The sequence below is a fragment of the Cephus cinctus genome, unplaced genomic scaffold (genome assembly GCF_000341935.2).
Source record: "Cephus cinctus unplaced genomic scaffold, Ccin1 Ccin1_scaffold0013, whole genome shotgun sequence".
Lineage (NCBI taxonomy): Eukaryota > Metazoa > Arthropoda > Insecta > Hymenoptera > Cephidae > Cephus > Cephus cinctus.
Window position 1 is genome coordinate 1,231,379 of NW_014332762.1, and position 26,458 is coordinate 1,257,836.

Genomic DNA, 26,458 nt, shown 5'->3' on the forward strand with positions numbered 1-26,458 from the left:
GTATACGCGAACAGGGACAGTTATACATTTGGTCGTTTTACGTCGGGCAATAAAAGTTTGGAAAGTGCCGATAAATCGGGACTTCGTTAGTCGAGCCGTATACGTGCCTTCGTTCTCTCTTGATATTCAATACGTATGCGTATACATATATCCCGACTACCAAACCTAACCCACCCACCTACTCAGCGTCCTACTCGTTTCGCGCGAAAAGGCTTATCGCCAGAGTCGCGCTTCTCGTTTGTCACGTACGAAAGTGCGAGTCCAAAATTACGATAGTCATATCGCAGGAAGCTTCGAACGACTTCGTTAGGGCAGACCCGGCCCATTTCGTTGGGGTCCAATTTTTGGGCTAACCCACTTTTAACCCAGTCGACACGGCAGTCTCTAGGTCGGGTGGGACTGTCTCGCGTGGGGTTGGGATTTTATTTTCTGAATTGGGAGTGGGGTGGGGGCAGGGGCAGGGGAAGGTCTTTCTCAAGGGCAAAATGCCCTGGGAGACTATGAAGAATTTTGGAAGAGCGTGGACAGGCGTGGATGAGCGTTGCTCAGGGAAAGACTGAAGTGCCGGTGGGTTCGGTGAAGAAGGTGCATACGAGCTCAGAGTAGGGGTAGGCTGTATGACAGTGCTTGGGTTAAAAGCACTGACAGGTATATATATATATATATATATATATATACATACGGTTTGCCAGCCAAGCTGGGATATCTATGCACATAGCCGCACAAAGCACTGTGACTACTAGACAGGGGAGGGCATGGGGGTACGTAGGTACGTACGTGGACTGGTGCGCGGGTATCACACGTATGGCGGCAGTGATGAAAGAGTGGGAAAAGAGGCGGGTCTCTTGCGGCGGCTCATATGTGGCCACGCATGCACACACTTTAATAGGAGCAGCTACGCTCACACTGGACGATCCTCGTACTCACACTCTCCCGTATACAGAGCGTAATGGGGAGACGGTCCCCCGACACGCACTCACGCACTCACGTATCACCAGCACGTACGCACGCACTCGCACACCCCGACGTGACACACGGCTAAAGCTCACACTTACCTGACAAGATGTAAGTTCAGAAACTGGAAGGTGCCACTTCTGCACAGTCCAATACAAGACACCGAACCGGAAAGTTCGTTCAAAATTAGCCCGAGCTACCAGTTGAGTTCGCGGAGGAGCGAGGTGGCGAGGGAGAGAGAGAGAGAGAGAGAGGAGAGAAAAATAAGAAAAAAGGGAGAGAACGAAGAAAAAGTACAAAGTGCCGAGAGAAGAAGACGTGGCCGGACGATAAGGAATATATAAGTCGGAGTCGAGGGAAGGAAAGAAGAGGGAAAAGAGGGGAAAAAAAAGAAGAAAATTTGGAAGAGGCCGAACGAGGATCGCGAACTTCGGGACGGATTTGCGGTGTTTACGGTGGAAAAGAAGGACTTCGCGACTGAAAGGCGAATTCCGTAGATACCGAAGAAAGTGTCGAGTCCGCATGAAGGTTCTGTGAAGTTTCTGCTCCGAGAGAGGGAAGAAGAGGAAAGATGTGTGTCGACCGACCTCGGAGGGGTTGAGTGATATTTTGTTTTTTGTTTGTTGTTGTTCTCGTAATAATTTACACGGGATTCCGGAACACGAGGTTTACCTGCTGCTTGTGGTGTATACTCGATTCATTGAAACTTCGTGAAGCTCGCTGTGTGCTATCTGGAGAGAATTGGCGAAGGCTCAAACGGACACATGTGAACACGACGTGGCAAGGCCTAGGTAATCTTGTTTTGTATACGATAGATTTACGATGGTGTTTTCTAGCTAACCGATGATTAAGGGACGTATGCGTATTGGATTAATTATCATATTAATTGATATATATGCTTTATACATGGCATACTCCGACCACGGAGTTTAATCGACGTTTATTCGTAAATTAATTGACTTCCCGTCGCGAACGCACGGCAATAACGAAGGCTCACATATCGGTATGGCAAATCTTCGGAATCGGCCGTTTAACCGTAAACGGCTTACGAGCACTTTGCATATTTCGAGGAAACCAATCAAGACCATGATTCTTCGGCTATTTCGTTTCGATCGCTTAAAGACGTTCTGGTATTTTTGAGGAAATCGTTCGTATCCCTGTGATACGGTGCTTTACCGTGATAAGGTTAATTTTGAAAATTATTTATGTCTTCCTCGTCACTCGTTACGGCTATTCTCAATAGCGTCAAGGTACTCGTGACGAACGTGAAATTTCATGTAATCGATAAAACGGAAAGCTCCATAATTCTAACGAAGCCATGAATGGGAATTCCTCGACTCCTTAGAGTCGATTTTAAATGTTTTTTTCTTCGCCTCCCGGTATAACTATAAAAGTCCACCACGTGTCTCTTCGATAGGACCTTTACGCACTTGGCTCCTGCCGTCTGTAAGGCTATTGGTGTAAAGCGTCATGGGTCACCCTATGGCGAAGGCTTCTCGAATCTCAAATCTTTTTCCATTTATTGGTAAACTCAGCCTCGTTTACGGAGGACCAATCCTGATCACGATCAGGTAGTAACTTGGACAATCGAATGGCCGTTGTCAGTGGCATGTTAATTAGGTGGGATAAGTGAAGACGTGGAACTAAAAGAAAAATTGTAGAATGTCATTTAAAATTCTTGTACGGAGTTCGCATCTTCGAAAACAACTGAGCAACTATTAACGTTAGTATATATACATATATATTCTTTGCGATCTATTATACAGACCTGTAGTAGTCAATCTCGTAGTCTGCGTGGCGAGTCTAGCCGATGGGGTTCGAATTTCCCATGAGCAGCCCTAATTATATCCATGGGACATTCGTTCCATTATGGTTTACGCATTGGGCATTTGCTAGTTACCCCTTTTATGCTAAGTGAGAGCCAAGGATGACCCTTAGGATGGGTGACCGCCGATGGTCTACAGACCGGACATTTCCCGTGGTCATATCCCGACCGTGTAAGACCCATACGAACCCCATAGGGTCCACTGTCCATACAGGGTGACCCTTAAAATCCATTCTACCTAAATGTCCAAGGTGTAGACACAGTGCGTGCCGAATGAACTCTAAAGATTAAAATGATGAAAAGTATAAGTAAAAAATGAAGAATAAAATATAAAAGAATTCTTACGAGAACGTAAAGTCGATATCTGAAAAAAAAATTTTGGATTTGAAAATCGCGCTATCCCCGTAGCTCATGGTTACGTAAATGTATAACGCGCGAAAGGTCTCAGCATACTTTGAATCCCAGCTTGAACTTACATGTAACATGTACATATAGGTACGCGGGTAACGATGTTGGTAGAATCTTTTGTTATAAATCTCACTGGCAATCCGATCGACTTAATAGTACGATCGTTAACTTAATTCGCGGAATATCCGTGTGGCGAACTTTGTCGCCATTGACGTTCCTCTCTTGTTAGAGCGACAATGGCAATAATGGCTGGTCTATTCTTGGGCAATGGTATAACGCGGGAAAGAGGGGTCAGAGCGAAATAGAAGTAAATGCACACCCGTTGTGCATTGTTAGACACACTCGCTACTTTAGTCCTTACAAGCGCTTAGACGCGCTGACTCGAGGTGTGGTACGGGACTGAAGTACTAAAAAATAAAAAATAAATTTCTGCCGGGAATATTTGAATCCTATTGGAATGTACAGTACCGCGTGATAATATTCTGTAAGGCGGGTCGCGAGCGAAAATAAGAATTTTTGTTCGTTCGATATAAAATAAAAATCCAATGTTTATGAACGCAAATTACCAAAGCAATCAGGTGCTTAATTAATTTCTTGAGTATTTTATCCCAGCATAATATCCGTGATTATCAAGGTATTTTACATGGATAAAATTTCAATGCTCACAGGCTCGTTCCATGTACTCGGGTAAAAATTGTTAGATAGGTGTCCAGTACTGTACAAGAAATCCTGACTGGTCCTTCCTATATATCAACGAGGATGAAAGATTAAACCTGCAGGACCGTTATAATCGAGTGAGGATAAGAGAGAAAGATAGAGAGGATAAGTGGGTATGCACAGAAATTGATATTTAGCTATATGAGAAAAATATATCCAGGAAGTTAACGAGCAATGATTTGTCGAGAGACGACTTCATGAAAACAAAAAAAAGAATGGCTCCTACGTTATTCTTCGTACTTCGTAGAGTTATAAGGTTTACGAGGACGTCGCGTTATTTCGCCAGGTAAACGACGGCGTAGCCGGGAGTCATTGGAGACCGAGTCCGTAAGACATTGAATTATGCGTAAAATCGAACTAATGGAAGGTCGCTATACGTACCGATTAGCCGAGAGGTGATTCAAGCCGAGTTCATAATGGCTCAGTGAATTCAAACTGGTTTCTTCGTATAGCGCCGAAGTTCCGCGTGAAGCCTTATCACGCGTCTGAGATATACATGCCCAAGATGTCTATAAGTTGACACGTGAATTCTCTCTCTGAAAATATCACCGACCAGAATCCATTACCTACTGGTATTAACGTTTCAATCTGTAACGACAGCAGAAGGATATACCAGGCTATACTACATATGCGCAAACTACGGTACCTTATTGGGAGGTGAACCATGTATAATAATATTTCGTGTGCCGCGTTCTCATCGAAAGTTAACGAGCTTATCGACCTTTCTCGTCCGTCGCTGACGCTAATTTATAATCCATCGGTCCGCCGCGTAAGAGGTGCAATTAAAATCGTACAACACACGATTACCCAATACCGCAGTCTTTTGACGCTCCTAGACATTACTCGTGACGAACGTTTGATCGAGGTCCTAAAAAAACATGTCAAAAAGTTTCCAATGACATACGGCTAAAAAGTTAATTCAGTTCCACTTACCTGGCGTTAGCATAATTCAAAATCACCGGATCTATCCGGTCCTTTGATCGTATAAAAATATATCTCGTATCACTCTCGTGCCGGGCTGTTCGTACAGTCAATAAAAACAATACGCACGTACATAGGACCTATAACAGAATACAGAGCAATAACGAGGATCTGAGCTTAGGAGTTTGATTTCACAGTAATACAGACACGTAATGCCACAGGCTTACCAATAGATATATTTACCAAAACCTGTCCACAAACTCGTACTACATCTGCCTATAGATGATAGATAGATAAACACAGATCGGCGTATTGTACGCTCGTAGGTATATACATAACCACTATATATATATACGTACACACAGTGAGCTCCTATAATGGGTATGCAAGTGGCGAAGCAGGTTCCATTCATTCACGTTCAGAGCACTAGTGGCCTACCATTTACAATTTCCCATTTACCATTTACCATCCTCCTGTTGCCGCGCACGTGCTGCCTGTCGCTCGTTGCTCTCCGGTTGTTGCTGGCTGTTTCGTATTCTCGCAGTACGCCAGACACAGAGAGAGAATGAGAGAGAGAGAGACGTTCTTCCATACACTACACGATGTTCCACCTTCTAATCCAGTACCGTCTGCGAGTGACGAATTTATGTAATGCGAAATTACATGGTGATTCGATTCCTTGGAGAAATGATATCTAGCTAGGACGGCACGCGTTTCAAGATGGCCGATCTTGTTAGATCCTGTGTAGATTTGGCGAGCGTGTTAGAAAACACCGAGTTGTCACCATCGTAGAAACTAATAACTCGACGGGAGATTGGTATGCAGATACACGCATTTAACAGTGGAATAATAATTGCACAATGGACGCAGTACCTTGTTAATTATTAATCGGCAAGTAGCCGTGACGCGTTCCGTGTCTTATCGCGAGCGTAACGGCCGGTCTGTTGATTTTACGGCACGTGCTTCTCCCGCTCGACGACGGTGGCGCTCGCGTCGGTTCTAATGATAAAAACGTCACTACGAGAACGGGGCACGCTTCTTATTCTGTTTAGCCTCACAAACGATCTATTCTGTCTTGCTATACAGTCAGATATATACCGAGTCGTTTCGCTCGACGCTTTAAACGAGCAATGTCACGCATCGAATAATCTCCGGGCGTGCGTAACCAAGCAAGAGTGTATCCACACTTTTTTTCAGACTTCTTACATGTCTTCTTATCCCCGTAGCCCCGTAATGAGCCAGTTCATTGAATTATTTGATAGCGCCGCTCATTTCGTATACACATTTGGAACGATAATTTAGAGGAGACTTCCGAGGCGTAAGTGTCTTCCTTAATTTTGTTATATTCGACTGGATATTTATTAAATTAAAGATATTTCGTCGTATCGTAAATATATAGACAGCCAATAACGGTACACCTAATTATACAAATATTTATCATGGCGCGATGCTGCCTAAAATTCACGTTATTAACGGATCGATTAATCGATCAATTGGTACGAGTGGCTGTTTGCTAATTAAGGTGTGCACGTAATTATTCGTAAGAGCTCAGGAGGAAAGTAACTTGTGTGAATTTTTACGCAGTGCATAAGAGGTTATGTTAACAAGAGCCACTCGTGGGGTGGCTCGTGGGTACAATGAGACAATGACGTTTTGTTTATTGTACCAAGGTTTTCATGGCATAGAGGTGCAGGGAGGTGTGAAAAAGGATAATAATATAGAGTTACTCACAGTATATGCGTATAGTAGCAAGGTGACGGGAATATTTCATATTGCTATTAGGTACCAACCAGCCAGCATCCCTTATCCCTTCCTCGGTCCAGCACCTCGCACGTTTTGACTCTGCGCCACGGGGGGTTCCCCGGCTCCCGTAGGATCGACTTGCCATTATTCTGGCGCACGCCTGTACGGGAGGTCCAGGAAGTCATTGGCAAGGGTAGCAACACAGAGGAGTCACTTGAAAGTAACACGAGGTATTGCTACGGTTAGTTATTATTGGCAGTACAATGACGTAACACGCGTTTGAAAATTTCAAATTTACTCACGAACTTACTTGCTCGTACCGATTAACTAAATTATCCCTTTGACTTTAGCAGAAGCAATTTGCTCTATCGACTTTCGCCAAGTGTCACGTGAACATGGGAACGTACGCCAGTGCCATCTATGAACGTCACAATCAATAGCCATTACGTTCACTTGTACGTAACGGTTCGACGTTATCATATTTTCATGCGATATAGGTTATGTTAATTGTCTTCGTCCTGTTGGTAACTTTAAAGCCTTGTAGGAAGTCCTAGTCTCGCTTATCCTATCGCCGTCATGCCAGGTAGGCGTGTTGCTATCTGTAGATAGAGTGCGTTCAGCTTTACATCGAGAACTGGCGTAGTGCATTGTGGGTCCGTCATGGACTGGCAATTCGGAGACGATGCAGCAGTCGGGATTCGACAGGGTGAAAGACCGTTTTTCTTTTTAAGTTCTTACCTGCTATTCGGTTGTTACGTAATATTTTCAATATTTACATAACCCAATCGATATCTAGCTCTGGTATACTCGCAATGGAAATACGTAGACGATTTAACGGCGATCCTGGGGAGTCTAGTGAGATTTCCGGATATTCGAAATCCGGTCTGGACTGCCGTTTCACTTTGAAAAAGACCGGTTCGCACTGGACAAACACGTATAGTACGTACTGTCGATTGATCCCTGGCAAATTCTTCACTGTTGGTATAGGTCGGCTATCCCCAACGTACTTTAAGATGCAGCTTGTATACATATTATTATGCAGATGCAAACTGAAAGCAGGTTCACAGAAATTAATTTTTCCTCGAGGATCCTGAAATCGTATACATCGAATTGGAATACACTACGGTCTCCCAGTGTATCAGGGTGGCCCTATGCAAATTGAGACTTTAGATCCCGTCGATATTCGAGACTCGCACGACTGCAAGTAGTTCCCGAAGGATTTACACCCGAGAACGATTCCGTTCCAGGTGTACCAACCACGCATACCCGTACGAGTATACAGAAGACCGTGAGAGAGTAACCTGTCGAACAGAGAATTATCTGTCGAAAAATAAAACAAATATGAGCCCAGTGGTTCGATTAAAAAAAAAAGGTCCAGAAAGGAGGGGTTGACGGAGGCTTCGATCCATCAAAGTCACTCGGTCACCCCACTGGCCGTTGGCCCGGTTATATTTTTACAAGCGTGTCCAATGTCCTCGAAGAATATATTACTGCCTAGCTTCTCCGCTGCCATATGTCTATCCAGCATATAGGTCGATGCCGTGATACATCCGTAGATCGAAGACTTGCTCTCCATCCGGGTAAAAAAAAAAAGTACCAGATATCGGACCATTTCCTAGATGAAGTATCTCACGTGGACCATATCGTACAGCGTCCTATCCTTGTCACTGATAGCTTTCTCACGAACCACCCTGGCCGGAAGTGTATCCTCGTTAGACGGATCCCAATCGCCCTGTCAAATTCTTACGAGTCAATTCGCATTGCCACCACACGCGTATAAGTCGAACCAGTCCTGGAGCTAACAAAGTCGCAGGACCAGTGCTGGCTCTATTGAAATGCGTGCCTGGGGAGACGCGGGGAGGGACCAGCTTCAGGGTGGTTCCTATGGTCGCGTGGACAACACTCCCACAGAATATTAAGTGTCTTCTCTCCATATGCACTCCGACTGACTAAGAGGAGGAGGCATTGAGGTAGGTTGCAACTGCTACCAGCACGTCCGATAGGATCGATTATCGTAGTGGTCTTGCGGTGGGTATACGATGGATCCACGTAGCGTGACAGGAAACTAGACACGAAGCAGAGTTCACGCGAGTGAATCTGTTAGCCAGGTTCTTCGACTATTTTTCTTTGGCACTTTGACGCCCGAGGTACATTAGCATAGGACAGAAGTGCTCTTATCCCCTATAGTGGCTACCTGAGACTCCGAGCTTTGCTACCCATGGATATACGTAGTTTATACGTGGGGTACTGAGAAGGTACCTGGTGGGGCACGCGGGGACAGTGTCAGAAGGTATGACGGATAGACGGTAACGTCTATGGTCCCGCATACGATCGGTGGATTTTAATGAAAAAATTCACCAAGAAATTTTAGCCAAGGGAATGCGGTTACTCCGACGGCAATAACGGAACGTGCATTTCAACTTGTACCGTCTTCTCATTTTTATCCTTAACCTGACAGCTCATTCGGATTCCTCTTCTTCGCGGGACCCCCCTACACGGCTGAAACGCTTCTGCATACTGACCGAATTGTTGTCTCGGTGGGCACGAATAGGATGAAATTAAAGATCCATAGGAGAACCGGATGCGCAGGTGAAGTCTCGGAACACGAGGGGGGCCTTACCCTGTGTATTTGCATATGTATCTACTGTTCCTTTCCTGTCCCAAAGTATTTTCGATACGAATTCTCTTACTTGAATGCCACTACTCGGTTACATGGACTGACATATAATCCACTGGTTATATGTATATATATAGTTACGAGGTATATATATGTATATACATAGTTCGCATTATCCTGCAATTCACGTGTCGATTGTCTCTTCGAATTTATCTGAAGCACGAGGCTTTTTCATCCTACCCCTCTCGCCCCTCCTTCGGGACTCTCGGAATGCCTCGGAGCGCAATAACTTTTTAGCGTTTTGAAAAATGTATAGCCAACCCCCTGGCAAAAAAGTCGGATGCCAGTCCTCCGCTCGGGAGTGACGTACAGAACCGGATGGGACCAAAGGAACGATCCCGAAGAGAGAGACCTGGATGGTATTTGCAGTGCGTTTAGCACCCGCGATTGCGATCGTCTTTAACAAATGACTCGGTCTAGCGTGGAGGAAAAAAAGAAAGAGAAAATATGCATAGAGACACGGAGCAATTTCGGTACCGAGTTCCACATAATAATACATATAGGATTGGACCTATGCAAACATACGGAGAGAAAAATATTTGCACAGGACAACTCCTCGCTCATTATCGGGGTGAAGAACTCTCAGGCAACGGTTGTCCAGGTGCAGGTAGACCCGGAGAGAGGGAGATTGATTCGACATGCATAAATTAGAGGATAAGCCTTTATTCCACGAACGGCCTGGATCGGGATCGGGATTGGAATTGGGATGCGCCAGTAGACGAGAGAACAGTATAAATTGATGACTCTGGGCAAAAGGTAGGGTCTATAATAATTAATCTTCTGGCGTAGTTGCGTGCAACTGCATCGTTCCCATCTGCTCCCATCCGGCCTCCTTGTACGCAGCATCCCTTGGCAGCATTGCCAACCTACTGTTTGTACAAGGATTCGACGTCGGTATCCGATCCTGATCTCATGAATGTCATTAGGATCATCGAGATTTTTTTCTCCTCGGTAAGAATTTTCTCGCGACTATTGGGACACGTTAGTTTTAGCGCGTTAGGGTATCGTCAAATGTCAAAGGTCAATTGGTCCGCTGGACCTGTTTTGCATACGCGGACTTCATTATGTCGTCACTGCCACGTGTCGCGTTCGAATGTTAATTTTAGTAGAGTCGACGCGCCTTTGGGCAACCCTGAAACATTTCCACTATCGTCACGGACCAAGGTCGGAGCTTGGGATGTCATCAATCGACTCGCTCGCAATGGTCCAGATCGTTTTAACGATATACCTTGATTTTTTAATCTTACAGACGGCGAAGTCGCACCGAGGAGAATTCAGGTGGGGTCGACGAGGAGGGACAACAGGGCTACGGGGCCGTGGCGGGCACGCGAGAGACAGAGGACGAAGAGGAGCTGGGGGCCGAAGAGGCGCAGTCGCTGCAGAACGCGGCGGTACAGGGCGAAGCTGCGGACCCTGAGGTCCATAAGAGGGTTGCTGCCGTGCAGGTGCAGGTGCAGGGCATGGAGGGTGACTGGAGGGCGTACTGCGAGCATCCCTTGTCGGTTGCTACGGCGGCAATGTTGAATCTACAGCAGCAGCATCAGGTTCCCGCCGTGTCCGGACACAGCGATGATCCGGCAGCCTCCTACGTTTATGAATATTATAAATTACCAGAAAAGACGGCGGATGTCAAGCTGCCGCCTACTCACGAACTCTGGTCCACGTAAGTCCGTAGAAATGACTAAAGGAAACGTGAGCGTTTCCTGTTATTTTTTTTTACTTAGATATATACTCCCCCCTCCCCCGAAAATACAGATCAGAGAGGAAGACGATTACACGGGAATAAATTTTACTTGTATTTATGTTTCGCGAGATCACTTCCGGTCCATTTGCTCGGTTTACAAACTCCCGTGGGTCTTGAGCTCGCTTCGCTGGGAAGCTTGAAAACTCACCCTAATTTCATCTGGGCTTCTTATTTTGCCCTCCATCCACGAACCCCAAGCACTCCCCTGTATAACCTCTCGGGTAGAGGTACACACTTACCCGGGTTACCCCTAACATCGGTGCAGTCCCACTTTTTGATTTATATCAGCCGCTTAGCATATTTTGTAATTTACTGTTGAGAATCATCAACGTACGAATTTGAAAGATCGCCTTGGCTACGCGGTAGTTTCTGTTACATCGGCATGGGAGAGAAGCCGCGCTATCTTCCCCAGCATCTCATACAGATACGATCTCGACAATTTGTACCACGACGGATCGTTAAAACTCCCGCCCATAGGTGGATACACGTATACCCGAGGCGCGCACTCATCCGAGAACATGATTTTAATCCAATTTTCATTGTTCCTCGTCTGCCTATCTATTCCGACAGGGACTGCCTAACCTAAAAGTTTACATGTGCCACGTGGAACAGCGATAAAAAATACAGGAGAAACGGTAAAGCGCAGACACACCGACAATTCTCACTGGTCAATTCCCTGTTAATCTAACCTATCCACTATTCTACGCACGACGGATATCCACTAGACGGCGCGGCGCGTCCACGTTTCGCGATAGAACTTTACCGTTGGCGCGCATGCGCACACGAAAGTTATGATCCTCTTATACGTTCGGCATTTCCTCCTATGGAGACGTTATTTTCTTTCTACCAATTGACAAACGTTAAAGATCGTCCTGGCATCGAAGTTAATCGCCGGTACAGAGTGCAGCTGTATAACGGTCGGGAGATGGTTGCGTAATAAAATAGTGAACGGCTCGACGTAACCTTAAGACAAAATGGACGACCCTACGATGCCGTCAGTACGAAAGAATGAAGCGCCATGAAGATACGTCCTAAAGGCAGTGTCGTTCGTGGCTGCTGACACCAGAGGGCAGTTAACACACACGTTTTTAACGAGCACGATAGTGACGCAAAAGCGTGGCATATTCATCGCGCGAATAAACGTCCTTTCGTATGAGTCAGAGTGAAACGACGAAGTTATAATGGCGCTGACTGCAAGTGTACGAGAAGATAAAGAAAAGAAAAGAAAAGAAATAAGAAGCGACATTAAAAGGCGAGCTAGCAACCAGAGCTGCAACATTCTTATTATTTCGTTTCACGGTTATCGTTACGCGGAGATCTACTTAGGTAGATGACCGTGCGCGCTATCTACTCCTGTAACCTTTCACCCCGCGACGGACCGTGTCACATCGTAAAACGAAACGGCCTGAAACCTGAAAGGCTGGCCCGAAGCCTAGGAACCTCATTCGCTGATGTCTCATGTTATGCTCGACACGTAGTACGTGGAGCACGTTCTCGTTTATTTAAATTTACGATTGTAATATTATTACGAGTCGGTGACAACGGCAGGGTTCAGTTCCCGTTTCTCCAGGAACGAGAGAACCAGCCGCAAGGAGGGTCACAGAAGTCGCCGGGGCCACGCTCGTTACGCACGCTCGACACATACCGCGTTCGTGGTAGATACGTGCGTTTTGGTACACCCGCGGATAGAAGCACGTGTTACACAGGTGCTTAGGTACATAACTCGGTAAGAAGAGGAACAAAAAGGTACGGAGCGTAGAATAGGAATCAGGAACACTGAGGATTCGGATATGAGTGGTACGAGAGAGAGATATGTGGATGAGAGAGAGAGAGAGAGAGAGAGAGAGAGAGAGAGAGAGAGAGAGAGAGAGAGAGAGAGAGAAGTCAGAAGAATAATTAAAGAAACGGTCCGAGCCATGGTGGCCGCAGCGCCACTTAGTAAGACCTGTATTTCGAGTTTCGTTATGGCGCGTGCTATATAACCCCCCTAACTTACAAAACACGATCCGCCTGATTTCCGGTTTGAGAAATGCCGATTCCGGTTCCGAGCTAGAGACGCGCTGCGTACCGCAATACCCGACTGCAGGTTTTAGGACTCGCCTGTGTGCTGTACGTTTCACGCAGAGTACGTGTGCCTGACCCTTCTCTTGACCCCGATGTGCCCCCGCGCTCCACGCGGCCACATACTTCCTACTTGTCGCCAATATATTACTCGAGGATTTGTACAGTTGCTACAGGTTGTTCCAGTCCGGGGCCCATACTTCACTGATAAGTTCAACGACGACTCGAGCTTGAATAGACAAACATGTATCTTTAGGTTATTCACCGTAACAGATACCGCGGAGACTTACGAGGTCTGGTTAAAAAAATTTCAAATTTCCCGCCAATACCCAAAGCGGACCACTGTAAAACCGGGATCACAGTTCATAAATCGTTGGCGCATTGATATCGGCATGATTTTAATTAAATTTTCCATGCGAGCTTGCCTCTATATAAATACTCGTAAAAGGGAAGAATAATTCGGTTCAGCTGGGTATAGCCAGATCGTGAATAGGCCTTAGTGCAAAATCATACCGTCTCGCGGATTAGCATTGCATTACCCATTTGGCCGTATAGCGTTTATACGTATGGATCCATTTCATTTAAGCCGAATTCATAGGGTGGCCCATAGCTTCGGGTTATGACAGCATCTATTACTATTCCAACGTACACGTACTCGGATCCATTCTTCGTGATGGTTGTCGAGTGTATTCGCGTTTCCCTTACCTGCAGCTACGTGCCTACGCATACCTACGCAGAAGTACGCATAGACACGGAGGAGACGAAAGAGATCAGGTATCAAGTGAAAAAAAGGCCCATTGTATGGGAGCATCTGACCGTAGGTAGGTACCACACTGCAGTGCTTGCAGCCAGTGCGAAGACCCGCTAGCTAGAGAGAAGAATGAAAAAGATCACATATACCGAAAGCGTTGGCAGTTTATAAGGGTCCCTGCTTTGTGGATACGTATTATCATGCTAAATATAACATGTTAACTACTTCACATAATACCGAGAGACGCTGCGCGTCGATTTCTCGCTGTATGGATGCAGGGAGACGCGAGGATCTCATGGCCCGGGCTACGAGACCAGGAACAAGTTTATTGGCGACATGCACTTTTACGACTTGAATATCAATGGGGAGGTGCACGTATCATATTCCTTGGCTGTTGAGAAATTATTAAAAAAAAAAAAAGAAGTAACGGTGACGATTTATTGTGTTATTTCCCAACCCTTGAGGAGAACCGCAAATTATTTTTCAGACGGTATTATATTCCTTGGTATTATTTTAATTAATTTGACAATTTTTTTTTTTTTTAATTGATGCAACGGACCTTCGAGTTTCATTTCGTTATCTGAAAATTATCCTTACCTGACGGAGGTATCTTATTCGACGGATAATAAGGGAATTAACGTGTCGTGCCTTTGGGGAATGTCGTAGAAGTTAAGAAGGGTCGTGAAGCTCGTCGACAGGATGAATTTGATACGCATCCTTAGGAGTCTCATAGGCTCCGAGGTATTCAGGCAGGCAGGCAGGCAGGCAGGCAGGCTATGAAGTCGATCGAAAGCGATCAGCTGGTAAGAGTGTGAATGGCGAATAAAGGAAATTTACGTGGAATGTTGAAGGGGTGTAATGGGCCAGAAGCTGCTGGTGCAGGAGGCGCCTGGCCCAGGGCCGGGTCCTGGTTCGGCGAATAGGATGGAAGGAGGCGAGGGCAACGGCGGCGGAGGAGGGGAGCTCCACCACTTCCTTCATCAGTACAACCAACAATCCCACAGTCCTGGCCAGAGCCTTCAGGGTGGTCTTCCGCTTCCGTTGAGTCCGCAATCGTTGCGCCACGACGGAACGTCCAGCGGCGGGATTGCCGGGGTCAAGAGGGAACCCGAAGACCTCAGCTCGTCCCGCGGGGGTCAGCAGTCGAACAAGCGGCACAAAATGGCCCAACCTGAGAGTCCGACGCCGCCAGGGATGTACCACCATCACCAGCATCAGTTACAGGTAAGGTCTAGGGCCACCAGGAGGAAGAGACCCTGGGGTACAGCGTCCGGTCATTCGCTGCCTACTTTAATCAGGATTTATCATGGTCCCTCGACCTTGGCCTTGGACGCTAGAACTCTCGCCTACGTGGTACCGTGGTGCTGACCGATGGAAAATTCATATGCGCCAACGATTAATCTTATCCTTGCCAGGTGCAGCAGCAATACGGCAGTCCGTACGATCCTTACTCATCCTGCAGTCCGCGATTGCAGTCTGCAGCTTACACCTCGACCTCGGGCAACCCTACGGGAAATGCAGCCAATCCGACGGCACTTCATCAGGAGGCCACTGCGGTCTACGTCACTGGCGATGCGCTTCCACCTTTAGCATCATCCAGCTCATCCTCGTTGTCCACGACAACCGCTTCGTACACGAGGTACGAGGTTGTACCGAGCTCTTATGCTACGACACACGCGATTCGCTCCTCCTCGAGCAGCAGCAAAGTGTTGACCGTTGATCTTCCCAGCCCTGATTCCGGTATCGGTGCCGATGCTGTCACCCCGAGACAAGATCATCATCCACCCACGGCTCTTCATCAGGTCAGTAGGAAAATCTTTTCCCGACCCGATTGCTCCACAATTTGGTATACAGCACCGGGCGTCTTTTCATGCGGAATTTAATAAGACTGGTGGTTAGCCTCAAGACGATGAATTAATATCGTGGCTGATCTTCCTGGGTAAAAAGTATCATTTTATTTCGCTTCTATTCCTGGACGCGTTGCTATGCAGAATGCTGACCTTCTTCTATCTTCTATCTTCTCGCCGAACGCCAATAGCCATTAAGTCTCCATAAAAAGTCAGTGACGCTTCGATTCGTGCTAACCGATAGTTACCGATGTTCACCGTGAAGTGCGTTGCGAGCCACTGACTATATGAAGACATAAAATACAAGAGACCTTCGGCCAACCACTTATTAAACCAGCAACATTAGGGCGCGTGTGAAGTATATGCGGTCGAATTTTACGAGACCGCAGACCTTCTTCTATCCGTTCACTTCCTCTTCTTCTTTCGTCTCGGTCCATTCCACTTCCCTATTATTCTTCTCTCGGCATCGGCCAGGAATGCATGCGCAAGGACGTCAGCGCGGGTCGCAACGATCTCGCGAAATAAAAGACAGCATCCAAATGGACCATACATAAGACTAATTGCTGTATTATCGTACACTGTCAATTAGCCGGTACTCCCAAGGGAGCTGTCAATTACCTCTCTTAAGACATTCATATGCATTAACAAGTCTTTTAACAAACTGTATCATAAAGCTATCGCTACTTCGATCCAAACCTCTAATTAGAGAAATTCTAGGAATAACATATCCTTAATCTCACGCTTACTCTTCTCCAGTCGTCCTTTGACTACACGGAACTGTGTCCTGGTGGACCAACCGCAGGCGCCGCAGTCGTACTCGAGAGTGGCGCCGTGATACATCATCAGCCATTGCAACTGCAATTGCAACAGAGCCACACGCAGGCGCAAGTGCAACGAGGTACACTGGTTGCCGCTGGAGCAACTAACCCAAACCCAAACCCTCCGAGATCCAGACCCTGGCATGATTTTGGTAGACAAAATGATGCGGACAAGATACAAATACCAAAACTGTGAGTACATATATCTATATACATACTTATCCCTAACGTTTCTGAATATACAGTATGGGCAAATTTTGTGGCAAAGAATTTTTCTAATACCCTCGCTAAAGGCAATTAGGTATGTAAACTACGCAATTGAAACGGTGCGATTGGCACGCACTGTGGAAGTCATAAGCCGTAATGCTAGGCAGCAATCAGAGCAGGGCGTTCACCCGCCATAGGCAGTTATCGCAGCCGAGTTCCAACGGTCCCGTTAAAAATTAAAATACGAAAGCGCACGACGTAACAGATATACGCAATATTGTTAAAAGTTTTCTGTGCGACCGATTGCGATAGGCTAACTAGGCAGGAAAGGTGTCTGTGTATATATATATATATACATCACAAGTGTATACAGTAGATAGGTACTTCCTCCGGATAGCCACACAGGAGACATTGTTTCTATATACAAGTGTCTTTGGTATTCCTAATTTTTCGTGATAGCATTGACTTTCCTCATACCAAAACAGGAAGCATTAATATTAATCTCTCTCTTATTATTTCTATTCCTTAAAGCTACTCGGCGTACGGATTCAAGTATCATCTGGAATCGCCCATCAGTACGTCGCAGCGACGCGAGGACGACAGAATAACGTATATCAACAAAGGACAATTTTATGGTATCACGTTGGACTATGTGCCGGATCCCGACAAGCCTCTGCTCAAGACGGGGCAGACAGTTAAGGTGAATATAAAAAAATATCAGTCGGATTGAGCCGTGACGATTCACCCGGTTAAATTATCAAATATATAACTTATTCGTATTCTTTCTTGATTACGAGTACTGGTCCGCGATTGATATCATTGATTTTTGTTAAATGCCTCTCACCTCCTGTACAAAAATGAAATACAGATTGAAATCGAATAAAATACGAATAAGACTCGCTTGTTCGCTCGGTGGGATATTAATTGACTTAATCGCACCCCGTTAGCCATATTCATTCTCATGCAAAGGCAATTTTTGCGGTGACGAGTATATGACTTCCTCGATAATTACAAATACAGGCTGTATCAACAGCATCAACTGCGATCTCTAATCAACGGTATATATACGTGTCTTTATACAGATTAGATAAAGCACTAGGGTCTATTAATACACATATAAATACTCCCCACTCTGTACAGTCTGCCTATGTATCTCTATATATAGACCTTCGCCCATTCACCCGAATCACTAAAAATTTAATCTATCTCGTGCAAGTGCATATACACATATATGCGTGTATGTAAATGCATTCTCGGTCTCCTTATACTGCAGTTCACTTGCATTCTATCTCGCACGCCAGATACGCCAGATCATTGGTACACTCGGGACGAAAAGGTCCTGAAAATTTAATATCATAATTTATTATATATATATATATATATATATATATATATATGTGTGTGTGTATATATGTATATCATAGTATATATTCTTCAAGCTGTACCGTCATCCTCGTGTCGGCTATACAGTTCTTGATGACTTTCCTCTTGCACTTTATCCCATGTATCGTGTTCTATTGTTCAGAGCGTTGTAATGCTGATGTTCCGGGAGGAGAAGAGTCCCGAGGATGAGATAAAGGCTTGGCAATTCTGGCACGGTAGACAGCACTCCGTTAAGCAACGTATCCTTGACGCTGGTGAGTCTCCATTCTTACATCCTGATAATTTCATGCCGTTAATATTATTATGAAACGATAAGGGTAAATTGCCAGTGCAATTATACCGTTAATATTTTCTGGCTTGACTGTAAAAAGCGGTATCCTCGTAATTCTGTGGTAAATATTGTTACGTCACTTTTTCCGCAAGCCTTCGGACCTAGTGATAAGAAGAAGATTATCAAACGGGTAAGAGAACCATCGGTGTCCATTGAACGTTATAAATAAATTACATCGTTATGGATATTTGATTATTATAAATATTTCAAAGGGATAAATTTTTACGTTAAACTTTGACTGATTGCAGATACTAAAAATAGCGTAGGTCTCGTTGGCTGCATCGAGGAAGTGGCTCACAATGCAATAGCCGTCTACTGGAATCCATTAGAATCTTCGGCCAAGGTAAGTTTGATATAATTATAATAAAAATGGGTCTTATCAGTAAACGATACTAAATGTGTATCTCTTGATAGATCAACGTGGCGGTACAGTGCCTGAGCACGGATTTCTCAAGTCAAAAGGGTGTAAAGGGTTTGCCCTTACATATTCAAGTAGACACGTACGAGGAGCCGCCGCCACATCCTCACTCTTATACTCCTCCGTCTCATAGAGGTTATTGCCAGATAAAGGTCTTCTGTGATAAGGTAATTGTTATTATCGGTATAAGTAGCAATGATCTGCGATCGCACAGCTTAGTACGTGTTGATACGTATGTTTGAATTTTAACGTAGGGTGCGGAGAGGAAGACGCGCGACGAGGAGAGAAGAGCGGCCAAACGAAAAATGACGGCAACAGGAAGAAAGAAGCTGGACGAACTTTATCACTCGGTCACGGAACGCAGTGAATTTTATTCAATGGCCGATCTTCACAAACCTCCTGTGCTCTTTTCGCCGCCCGCCGAACACGCCATTGATAAGGTACAGATCGTATTTTCACGAATGCCCCGCCACTAATACAGCCTACGTTATCTTCCGACGCGACCCTAACACACGGAACCATACTTGCCAATAGCGAGCAGCACCGATAAGGATCCTGTTTCGCCACAATGATAACGGAACTAACTCGTATGTTTTATCGTCCCCTATGCAAATTCATCCCCTGCTCTCAACGCCAAAACTCTCCATTAACCGCAACTCCGGCCTCGCGATAACAATGAGAGATTAGAAAAAAAATATATATATTGTCTTCAATCGAACAGATTATTCGGCACGAGCATAAATATATGCACATATACAATCCGCATAGAGAATTTTAATCAGTGCTCGAAACTTAAGTAGTGATAAAAAAGAAAGAAGATAATTGCAAACACAGAGATTCGCATGTATAGACTCTCTCGAATGTACAACCAGTGTTTCTTTTCACGACAGTTCTCAACGATGGAGTTGTCGGGATTCTACGGAGGTGGCGGCGGCGGGGGCGGGGGCGACACGGACACTTCATCCCTCAGTAACGGTGAGGGTGGAGGATTGAAGGCAGGGGGTAGCAGCCCTTATCCCGCGTGCGGCAGACCAAGCCTGCCAGCTCTCAAGTTCCACAACCATTTTCCGCCCGACAATCTGAGTTCGCTCCACGACAAGAAGGACTCGTTGCTGATGCAGGTGCAGGAGCTCCAGGGCTCGGTACTCCAGAATGTGCAGCAGGGCAACTTGGGCTCCGGCACGGTTGTCTCGGGTGTCGGTAACAGGCTTCACATGCAGCAGCAGCATTTGCGCGGCACCGACGCCGAGGAGCGCGTGATGCTCTACGTTCGCCAGGAATCCGAGGACGTCTACACGCCGCTTCACGTGACGCCACCGTCGGTCCAGGGACTTCTCAACGCTGTAAGAAACCATATGCACACATGCGCAGTTATCAGACCCATCGATATATGCACAATAAATAATAATGAACAGCCAGTAAACTCATATTCAGGATTCATATGTTTGCATACACACAAAGATACACTGAGAATGTCGATACTCTACCGATACATAATTACCTATTAGCGATACACGTAAGCATCATAAGCAGTCGTGGCGCATATACATGTAGCGATTAACCGATTAATCAATTCATCCTCATTCATTTGCCGCCCACCTTTGACCTCCACCATGCCCCCCTACTCCGTCCGCCCTCTCGACCTTCTGCCATGTCTCCTCGCGTATTCCACGTATCTTTGGTATGTATGTATGTATTACGTACACGGAGATGGATATGCCTATATACGGGAATATATGTATGTATATATATATATATATATTCAGGTATCGTTACGACGTATCAAACACCCACCAATGCATGTATACGCATACCGTACCACCATTAATATCCGTGCACTGTCTCATTCGCTAATTAATATTAATGCGCATGCGCCCAGAATTTTCCCTGTTTCCCATTGAAAAATGTACGCCAATAGCCATGCACCGATGGCCTCTCTGAAAAAAAAAAGCATTAAATGTTATGCCGATTATCGTGTGTGAGAGCTAATATTGTCCTGTCCAGTGAATCGACTGTGAAAAATTGTAAGATGTCGAATTTCGATTGGACATCGGACGGACATTAGAGTCGGATTAATATGGACTTTTGATTGGCGATGAATCCGATACGTGGAGAAAGTGAAAAAAGTGGAAAAAAAGAGAACTACTTTAAAGTAAATTTTCTAATATCTACTGTTCTTTTTCTTGTCTTCGTCGTATTCTTCTTATTCGTCTTGTTTCTTTTGGTGGTACTCATTAAATTCTCTTTCGATGACGCCTTCTTAGATGCGTCACTTGTGTCGTCGCGTTCTTTACGACAATTGCGAGCAACATACTCTAACGAAAGACCGAAAGAAACCTACTGTCAAAATTCTAATGTTCTACTTTTTTTCTATTTTACAGATTGAGTCAAAGTACAAAATTGCATCCTCGAGTATTAATAACCTCTATCGCAAAAACACAAAGGGGTAAGTTTAGTAGAGTGTCATCTTTACTTGCATGCGCGCCTGCGTAGTGCATGCTATAATGGTGACATTGGCTGACTTTACTGGTGGCAAATAGACACGATACACTTTACTACACGTCCTTTCAAACGTGATACGCAAGGCTGCACTTTAAAACGGAGAAAGAATGTTTCAAAAGTTCAAAATGCACGTTCAAACCAGTTAGCCCTCTTGCATGCGTATCTTACATGTGAATTTCTGAACTCCACCCTGAAAGGCCTGGCTCGCACTCATTTACCCCTTGGTGAATAATCATTCCACAATCCACGCTTCTCATGCATTCGTCATTATATACAGCGCATCGGACTAAACTCGTAACACTAATAAACTAATTGTATCTTCACTGCTAGAAATTCGTGCACGCGCATGCGCATGACACACGTCTAATCCACTGCCTATTTCCTATTGCCTATACACGCACTCCAGTCTCATTCGTATATCTACAGTCTGTTTCACTTGTACGTATCATATGTTACATCGACACGCATCACTGTCACGTATGCCTGACTCTTTATTATTCTATCTCGATCTTCATCCATAGAACGTTTCTAGGTTAGGATCCAGAATATGTCGATTGAGCCTTCAAACCTTCAATCTCAGCAAGCAAAACATCTGTCTGAGCTTGTCTCGTACCTTTTAATTATTATTTATTTATTATTTATCATATAATCCCTATTATACAGTACCGCGTATAGCTTTGATTTCGTATTTTGATATTATTGTGTCAATTTTAATCTTTATTAATATCACAAACTTTCACTGGTGTTTCAGAATTACAGCGAAAATTGACGACGACATGATACGCTACTACGTCGACGAGGATCTCTTCCTTTTGGAGGTGAGCCACTCGCACGTTAATTCCGATCGCAATCCCAATCCAGGATCACCGGGTGATCCTGGGGATCCTGGTGATCCGCCATCCGCTGGCTACGACGTCACTCTCATCGAACTTTCGTCTTCACCGACGCCATTACCGCCCTCGCCGCTTACCGTAACTGCGGCGCATGCGCACGCTCACAGCCATTCGCACGTCCACTCGCACGTACACGAGACTGGAAACACGTGAATGCGAGGCAGTTTTGTTTTTAATTCGTGACGATTTGTCGCGACTGTATATATGTAAAGGGTGCGGCGTCTGCCCACTACCCTGTGGAGTGTGAAAAATAATCGTCGCTCCAGGATAACGTGCCAATTCTGACGCCCGTGGATCCCGGGTTATGTGTCGTTTTAACCGCTGGAATTTAATTGGCCGTTTGCGCGATGAAAATCATTGCCATGAAGATCCGTCAGATCATTTGGAATGATGCGCGCGAGTGATCTCTCATGAAAGAGTCGTACCAATATACTGTTTTCTCGTGGAAACTTGTAAAAGCATGGAACTTAATAATGGGTGTTCTGCATGATGACAGTCGATGAATAATTGGATGTGACTGGAATCGATTATTCGTTGTCTCGTGGTGGGTTGTGGGTCGTGAATTTTCATTTAATCAGGATTATCGTATCCTGTGATTGTAGTTACTTGACGGCGAATGATATGCCGATGTTTGTTGATACGATTGGGTTGGTTGTATAAAACTTATACAGAATTAAAAGCTTTTATCATTACGGTTAAGAACCGACTGAGTTTCACATACGGTATCCGTTGTCGCAGAAATGGACGAGTCGCTTGCGGATTTGACATAAGGATTTGTTTTTTTTTGTTCGTTGGAATTTAATTTACCAAGTTTCCTCCAGATGCGTTCGTTTATGTGATTACGGATCTCTAGTGGTCATTGATTGGCAATTTTCACTTCAGTGATTCATTAGCGGCCTATAGGCAGGTGAGCAAATTCGTATATTCATATATTTTTTGTATAAATAGAATTTAGGCCTCATTCGATTGCCAATTTTTATTGGTACTGCTCTTTATCAATGGGTATCCATACTATATGTATATCCATTACCAAGCGTCTAGATTACGTATTCGGAACGATCGACTCGGCTGTCGGAAATCAGCTAAAGCGAATTATCATTACTCGGACACGATCACGTAACTAAATCAATCAAAATTGATTTAAGGTCTACATTATTTTAAGTCTACGTATGACGTATGTATATGAGATTTACAATTTTAAGCCTTTAGACTCCACGACAATATTATTAATGTATTTCTATCAGAATGAGGAAGTTCAGCGCGAGAAGGAAACTTTTTTTAAATTTGCGTGTTTTCCAAGGAAAAGAAAAAGAGGCGAAACGCATAAGATAATTAAATTTTCAATTACCGCGTATTTTTGCCATATCATTTTAATCGCGCATACGTGAATGAAAAAAAAAAAATCTAAACGATTGATTATCATGAAGCGGAATTATGTATTGGAGTTACGTAATCCACTCCTCGGATTAATTCGCTAATTTTCTCCCTGTTATCACATTTCCAAATAACGTTGAATTGTTCCTTGATCAATTTGAGTTACACTTTATTTGCGACGCCCTGTAAATACATAAATAGCTATCAATTACTAAAACAAACACAAGGACGCACGATATCGTCTTCCGTTTTTCAAAGTTCCCACATTCCTATATACCTGGTGTAAAAAAATTAATCAATCACAATCGATACTTCAATATCAAAAATATACGTCTGCCTGTCTTCGCCAACGAATTACTCTCGCATACCATCAATTTCGTAGCACGTGTATCGTACAGAAGCGAAAGACTAAAGTTCATACGAATTCGTCCAGCGAGCAAGGAAAATGGAGGAACTGAATTTTTCTATGTCTTAAGGCTAAGTTAACAAAAATTGTGTAAAACGTCACTTCACCGTGCATACCTTTTTCTTATACGTACCCCATTACCTATTCCGTAACTGTAAGAAAATCAGATCGAAAGATTAAAACGCACGACATCGATGCTCAGATTATTAATCAATGTCGAGAAGAGCGAGCGAATGCGAGAAGTGGCATTTAATATACGGAGATGAATAATTTGTTATCGTTCCCAGTGCACGTCTGTGGCTCTCAAGATTTTCGACAGAGATAACGTACGAGAGAGACGTCGAGGAAAAAAAAATATATATTTTCATTTCTTTCCGAAATCAATTCTTTTATTTCCCGAGGGAGAGTGGCAAAGAGAGAGACGATGACGTCACTGGTATCGAGCCTTGCCTTGTTATTGCGATATATACGTTACTTTTAATAACGATTACTTGTTGTTAGAATACTAGTGCTAGGTTAGGCTAGGACTAGATATCACATTAAAAAAAAAAAACACTATTTTAATCATACGTACGTCGTACCGATATCAAAGCAACGATCAAAATACGCTTGTAAAATGCATATTATTATTGATACTATATTTTGTTACATTTATTACAGACAGCATAGATATTATAATATTGTCTATTGACTAGAGCATAGTAATTACCTATATTGTTATTTTTATACATATACACAGCAGAGGTCCGTTAGGCCCATGATTATTCGTGTTGGTCCATGACATTATGATTACCGCTCGATCGTATTCGAAATCGAATTAAAAGGATGTTGAGGAAAGTTGAGCTCGGCCATGTTTTTTTTTTTTAGGTCCTAGTATCAAAGCTTCGTAAGTCCCTGCGAGATGAGACGGTCCCGCGGGAGGTCCAGATCTCTTGAATCTTATATTTAAAAAAAAAAATACATTCCGCACTCTCGTGGCTGCGATTTCCGCACGCGTTACCGTACCGATGTCCCAATGACTTTTCGCCATGATAATTCGCGAAACTTTATCTGAGTCATCGAAAAATGATTTCGCGGAAGGATCATTGCGCATTGCGTGACGAGCATGTATCATTATATACGCGGGGTTTGATTTTATAAGCACGGCTGCGCCTCGGTAACGCGTTTACCTTGTTGCGACGGACTTAAACAAAGCGTCGGGACGCCGACGCATTTACGCACAGTAGGAACCACTGTAGAACGCGATCGATCTTTTATATTGAACAACCCGTAGGCTTAGCGATTAAAGATATATATATATATACCTATATAGTCCTATAGGTTGATATGATGTATAGTCGAGCGAATGATCGATACCGATCGAGAGGAGTTTATTACAATGGAAAAAAGAAAAAGAAAAAATACGAAATAATGAATGATTGTCGCGACGTCTTGCCATCGTGAGATTGTGCCAGAGGTGATATTATATTATTATGATTTTTATTGCAACAATAAATATTATATTAGTACGTTTTATAAAATACCGTAAGAATTATTATTAACATTACGTATCAGTTTAAGCTGAATACATTATTAGATATTAGATATTATTATTATTATTATTAACATTATTGTCATTATCGATCATCAATTGTCGATCGTATAACACGACCATTGATCATTACGAATCTGTTATCGACACTCGTTACGTTATAAACTTGCAGGCCTATCCGATCCTACGCGCGTATCCTTGTATTGTTGTATCCACTCTCTCTCTCTCTCTCTCTCTCTCTCTCTTTCTTTATCATTTCCTAACTTTTCCTCTCTGTCTTCATTTTTTAATCGATTTCATTTTATCCCACGTCGTTCACGCATGTACATTGTCGTATCTTTCATGATTTTTTTCTTGCGAATTCAAAAAAATATATTTATAGGAATTTATTTCGCGGACGCTTCTGAACCGGCCAACCGATCCCACGGAGGCAGGATGCGCTCACGAATGATTTTAAGGACGTTGATAATGGACCATAAATACCATACGGACACTTCGTATGACTTACGTAAGATCATAAGCATCTTTGATCCGAAAAAAATGAAAAAATCACGGATTTCAATTTTTGCGTATTGCAAGCGGTAAACTATGTTGCGATAGTCTCCTTGACGTTCAGTCGTTTATTCGCCTGCGATTGAAGATGTGGGAGATCGAAGGACACGTCAATCGGATGAATTACGGATATTAATTATCGTTATGTAGCCGTTACGAATATATCGGCCGGATTTATTTACTCGGCTGATCGGGCTCTGGATCTCTTCTCTACTGTTGATCTTACCATTGCCTACTGTACCTACGTATCTACGTGTGTATATATATATATATATATATATATATATATATATATATGCGTATATAGAGGATCGGATGTTAGTGATTTCAATGACGTCGAAAAACTTATTGATTTGACTTCGATTAAATCCAGTGCACCGTATGACAAGTATTAT

The 26,458-nt window shown here is 44.1% G+C and overlaps 1 protein-coding gene and 3 long non-coding RNA genes across 17 annotated transcripts in view; 1 reads left to right on the forward strand and 3 right to left on the reverse strand.

Moving 5' to 3' along the window:
• Positions 1-26,452, forward strand: part of LOC107263230 (protein grainyhead) — a 42,650-nt gene extending 16,198 nt beyond the window's left edge. For 2 of the 7 annotated variants that reach the window (XM_025080141.1, XM_025080163.1), the window contains 12 exons: positions 10,495-10,908; positions 14,653-15,025; positions 15,217-15,603; positions 16,405-16,658; positions 17,205-17,373; positions 18,199-18,310; positions 18,636-18,730; positions 18,802-18,972; positions 19,060-19,245; positions 19,678-20,148; positions 21,187-21,251; positions 22,059-25,643. In XM_025080141.1, the coding sequence (XP_024935909.1) occupies positions 10,495-10,908; positions 14,653-15,025; positions 15,217-15,603; positions 16,405-16,658; positions 17,205-17,373; positions 18,199-18,310; positions 18,636-18,730; positions 18,802-18,972; positions 19,060-19,245; positions 19,678-20,148; positions 21,187-21,251; positions 22,059-22,353 (2,992 nt within the window). In that variant the 3' untranslated portion in view covers positions 22,354-25,643. Of the gene's footprint in view, positions 1-10,494; positions 10,909-14,652; positions 15,026-15,216; positions 15,604-16,404; positions 16,659-17,204; positions 17,374-18,198; positions 18,311-18,635; positions 18,731-18,801; positions 18,973-19,059; positions 19,246-19,677; positions 20,149-21,186; positions 21,252-22,058; positions 25,644-25,893 lie in introns of those variants that run through there. The other 5 variants (XM_025080150.1, XM_025080157.1, XM_015730183.2 and 2 more) reach the window with 5 other exon arrangements.
• On the reverse strand, positions 1,818-6,132 carry LOC107263322. 4 transcript variants are annotated; one of them, XR_003058320.1, is made up of 8 exons: positions 5,699-6,132; positions 5,185-5,620; positions 5,053-5,101; positions 4,838-4,965; positions 4,551-4,772; positions 4,286-4,440; positions 2,723-3,059; positions 1,818-2,597 (listed from the first exon to the last, which is right to left on the reverse strand). It is a non-coding gene; the product is annotated as an uncharacterized LOC107263322 (long non-coding RNA). The 4 variants fall into 4 exon arrangements; XR_001536642.2 differs by adding an exon at positions 3,125-3,143 and having other exon boundaries at positions 5,185-6,131; XR_003058318.1 differs by having other exon boundaries at positions 4,286-4,492; positions 5,185-6,132.
• On the reverse strand, positions 17,423-18,643 carry LOC107263325. Its single transcript, XR_001536644.2, has 3 exons — positions 18,397-18,643; positions 18,119-18,331; positions 17,423-18,012 (listed from the first exon to the last, which is right to left on the reverse strand). It is a non-coding gene; the product is annotated as an uncharacterized LOC107263325 (long non-coding RNA).
• On the reverse strand, positions 20,005-22,052 carry LOC107263328. Of its 5 annotated transcripts, none has more exons than XR_003058325.1 (4): positions 21,921-22,052; positions 20,600-20,742; positions 20,307-20,525; positions 20,005-20,146 (listed from the first exon to the last, which is right to left on the reverse strand). It is a non-coding gene; the product is annotated as an uncharacterized LOC107263328 (long non-coding RNA). The 5 variants fall into 5 exon arrangements; XR_001536645.2 differs by having other exon boundaries at positions 21,876-22,052; XR_003058322.1 differs by lacking the exon at positions 21,921-22,052 and adding an exon at positions 21,476-21,869.
• Positions 26,453-26,458: the final 6 nt, after the last annotated feature.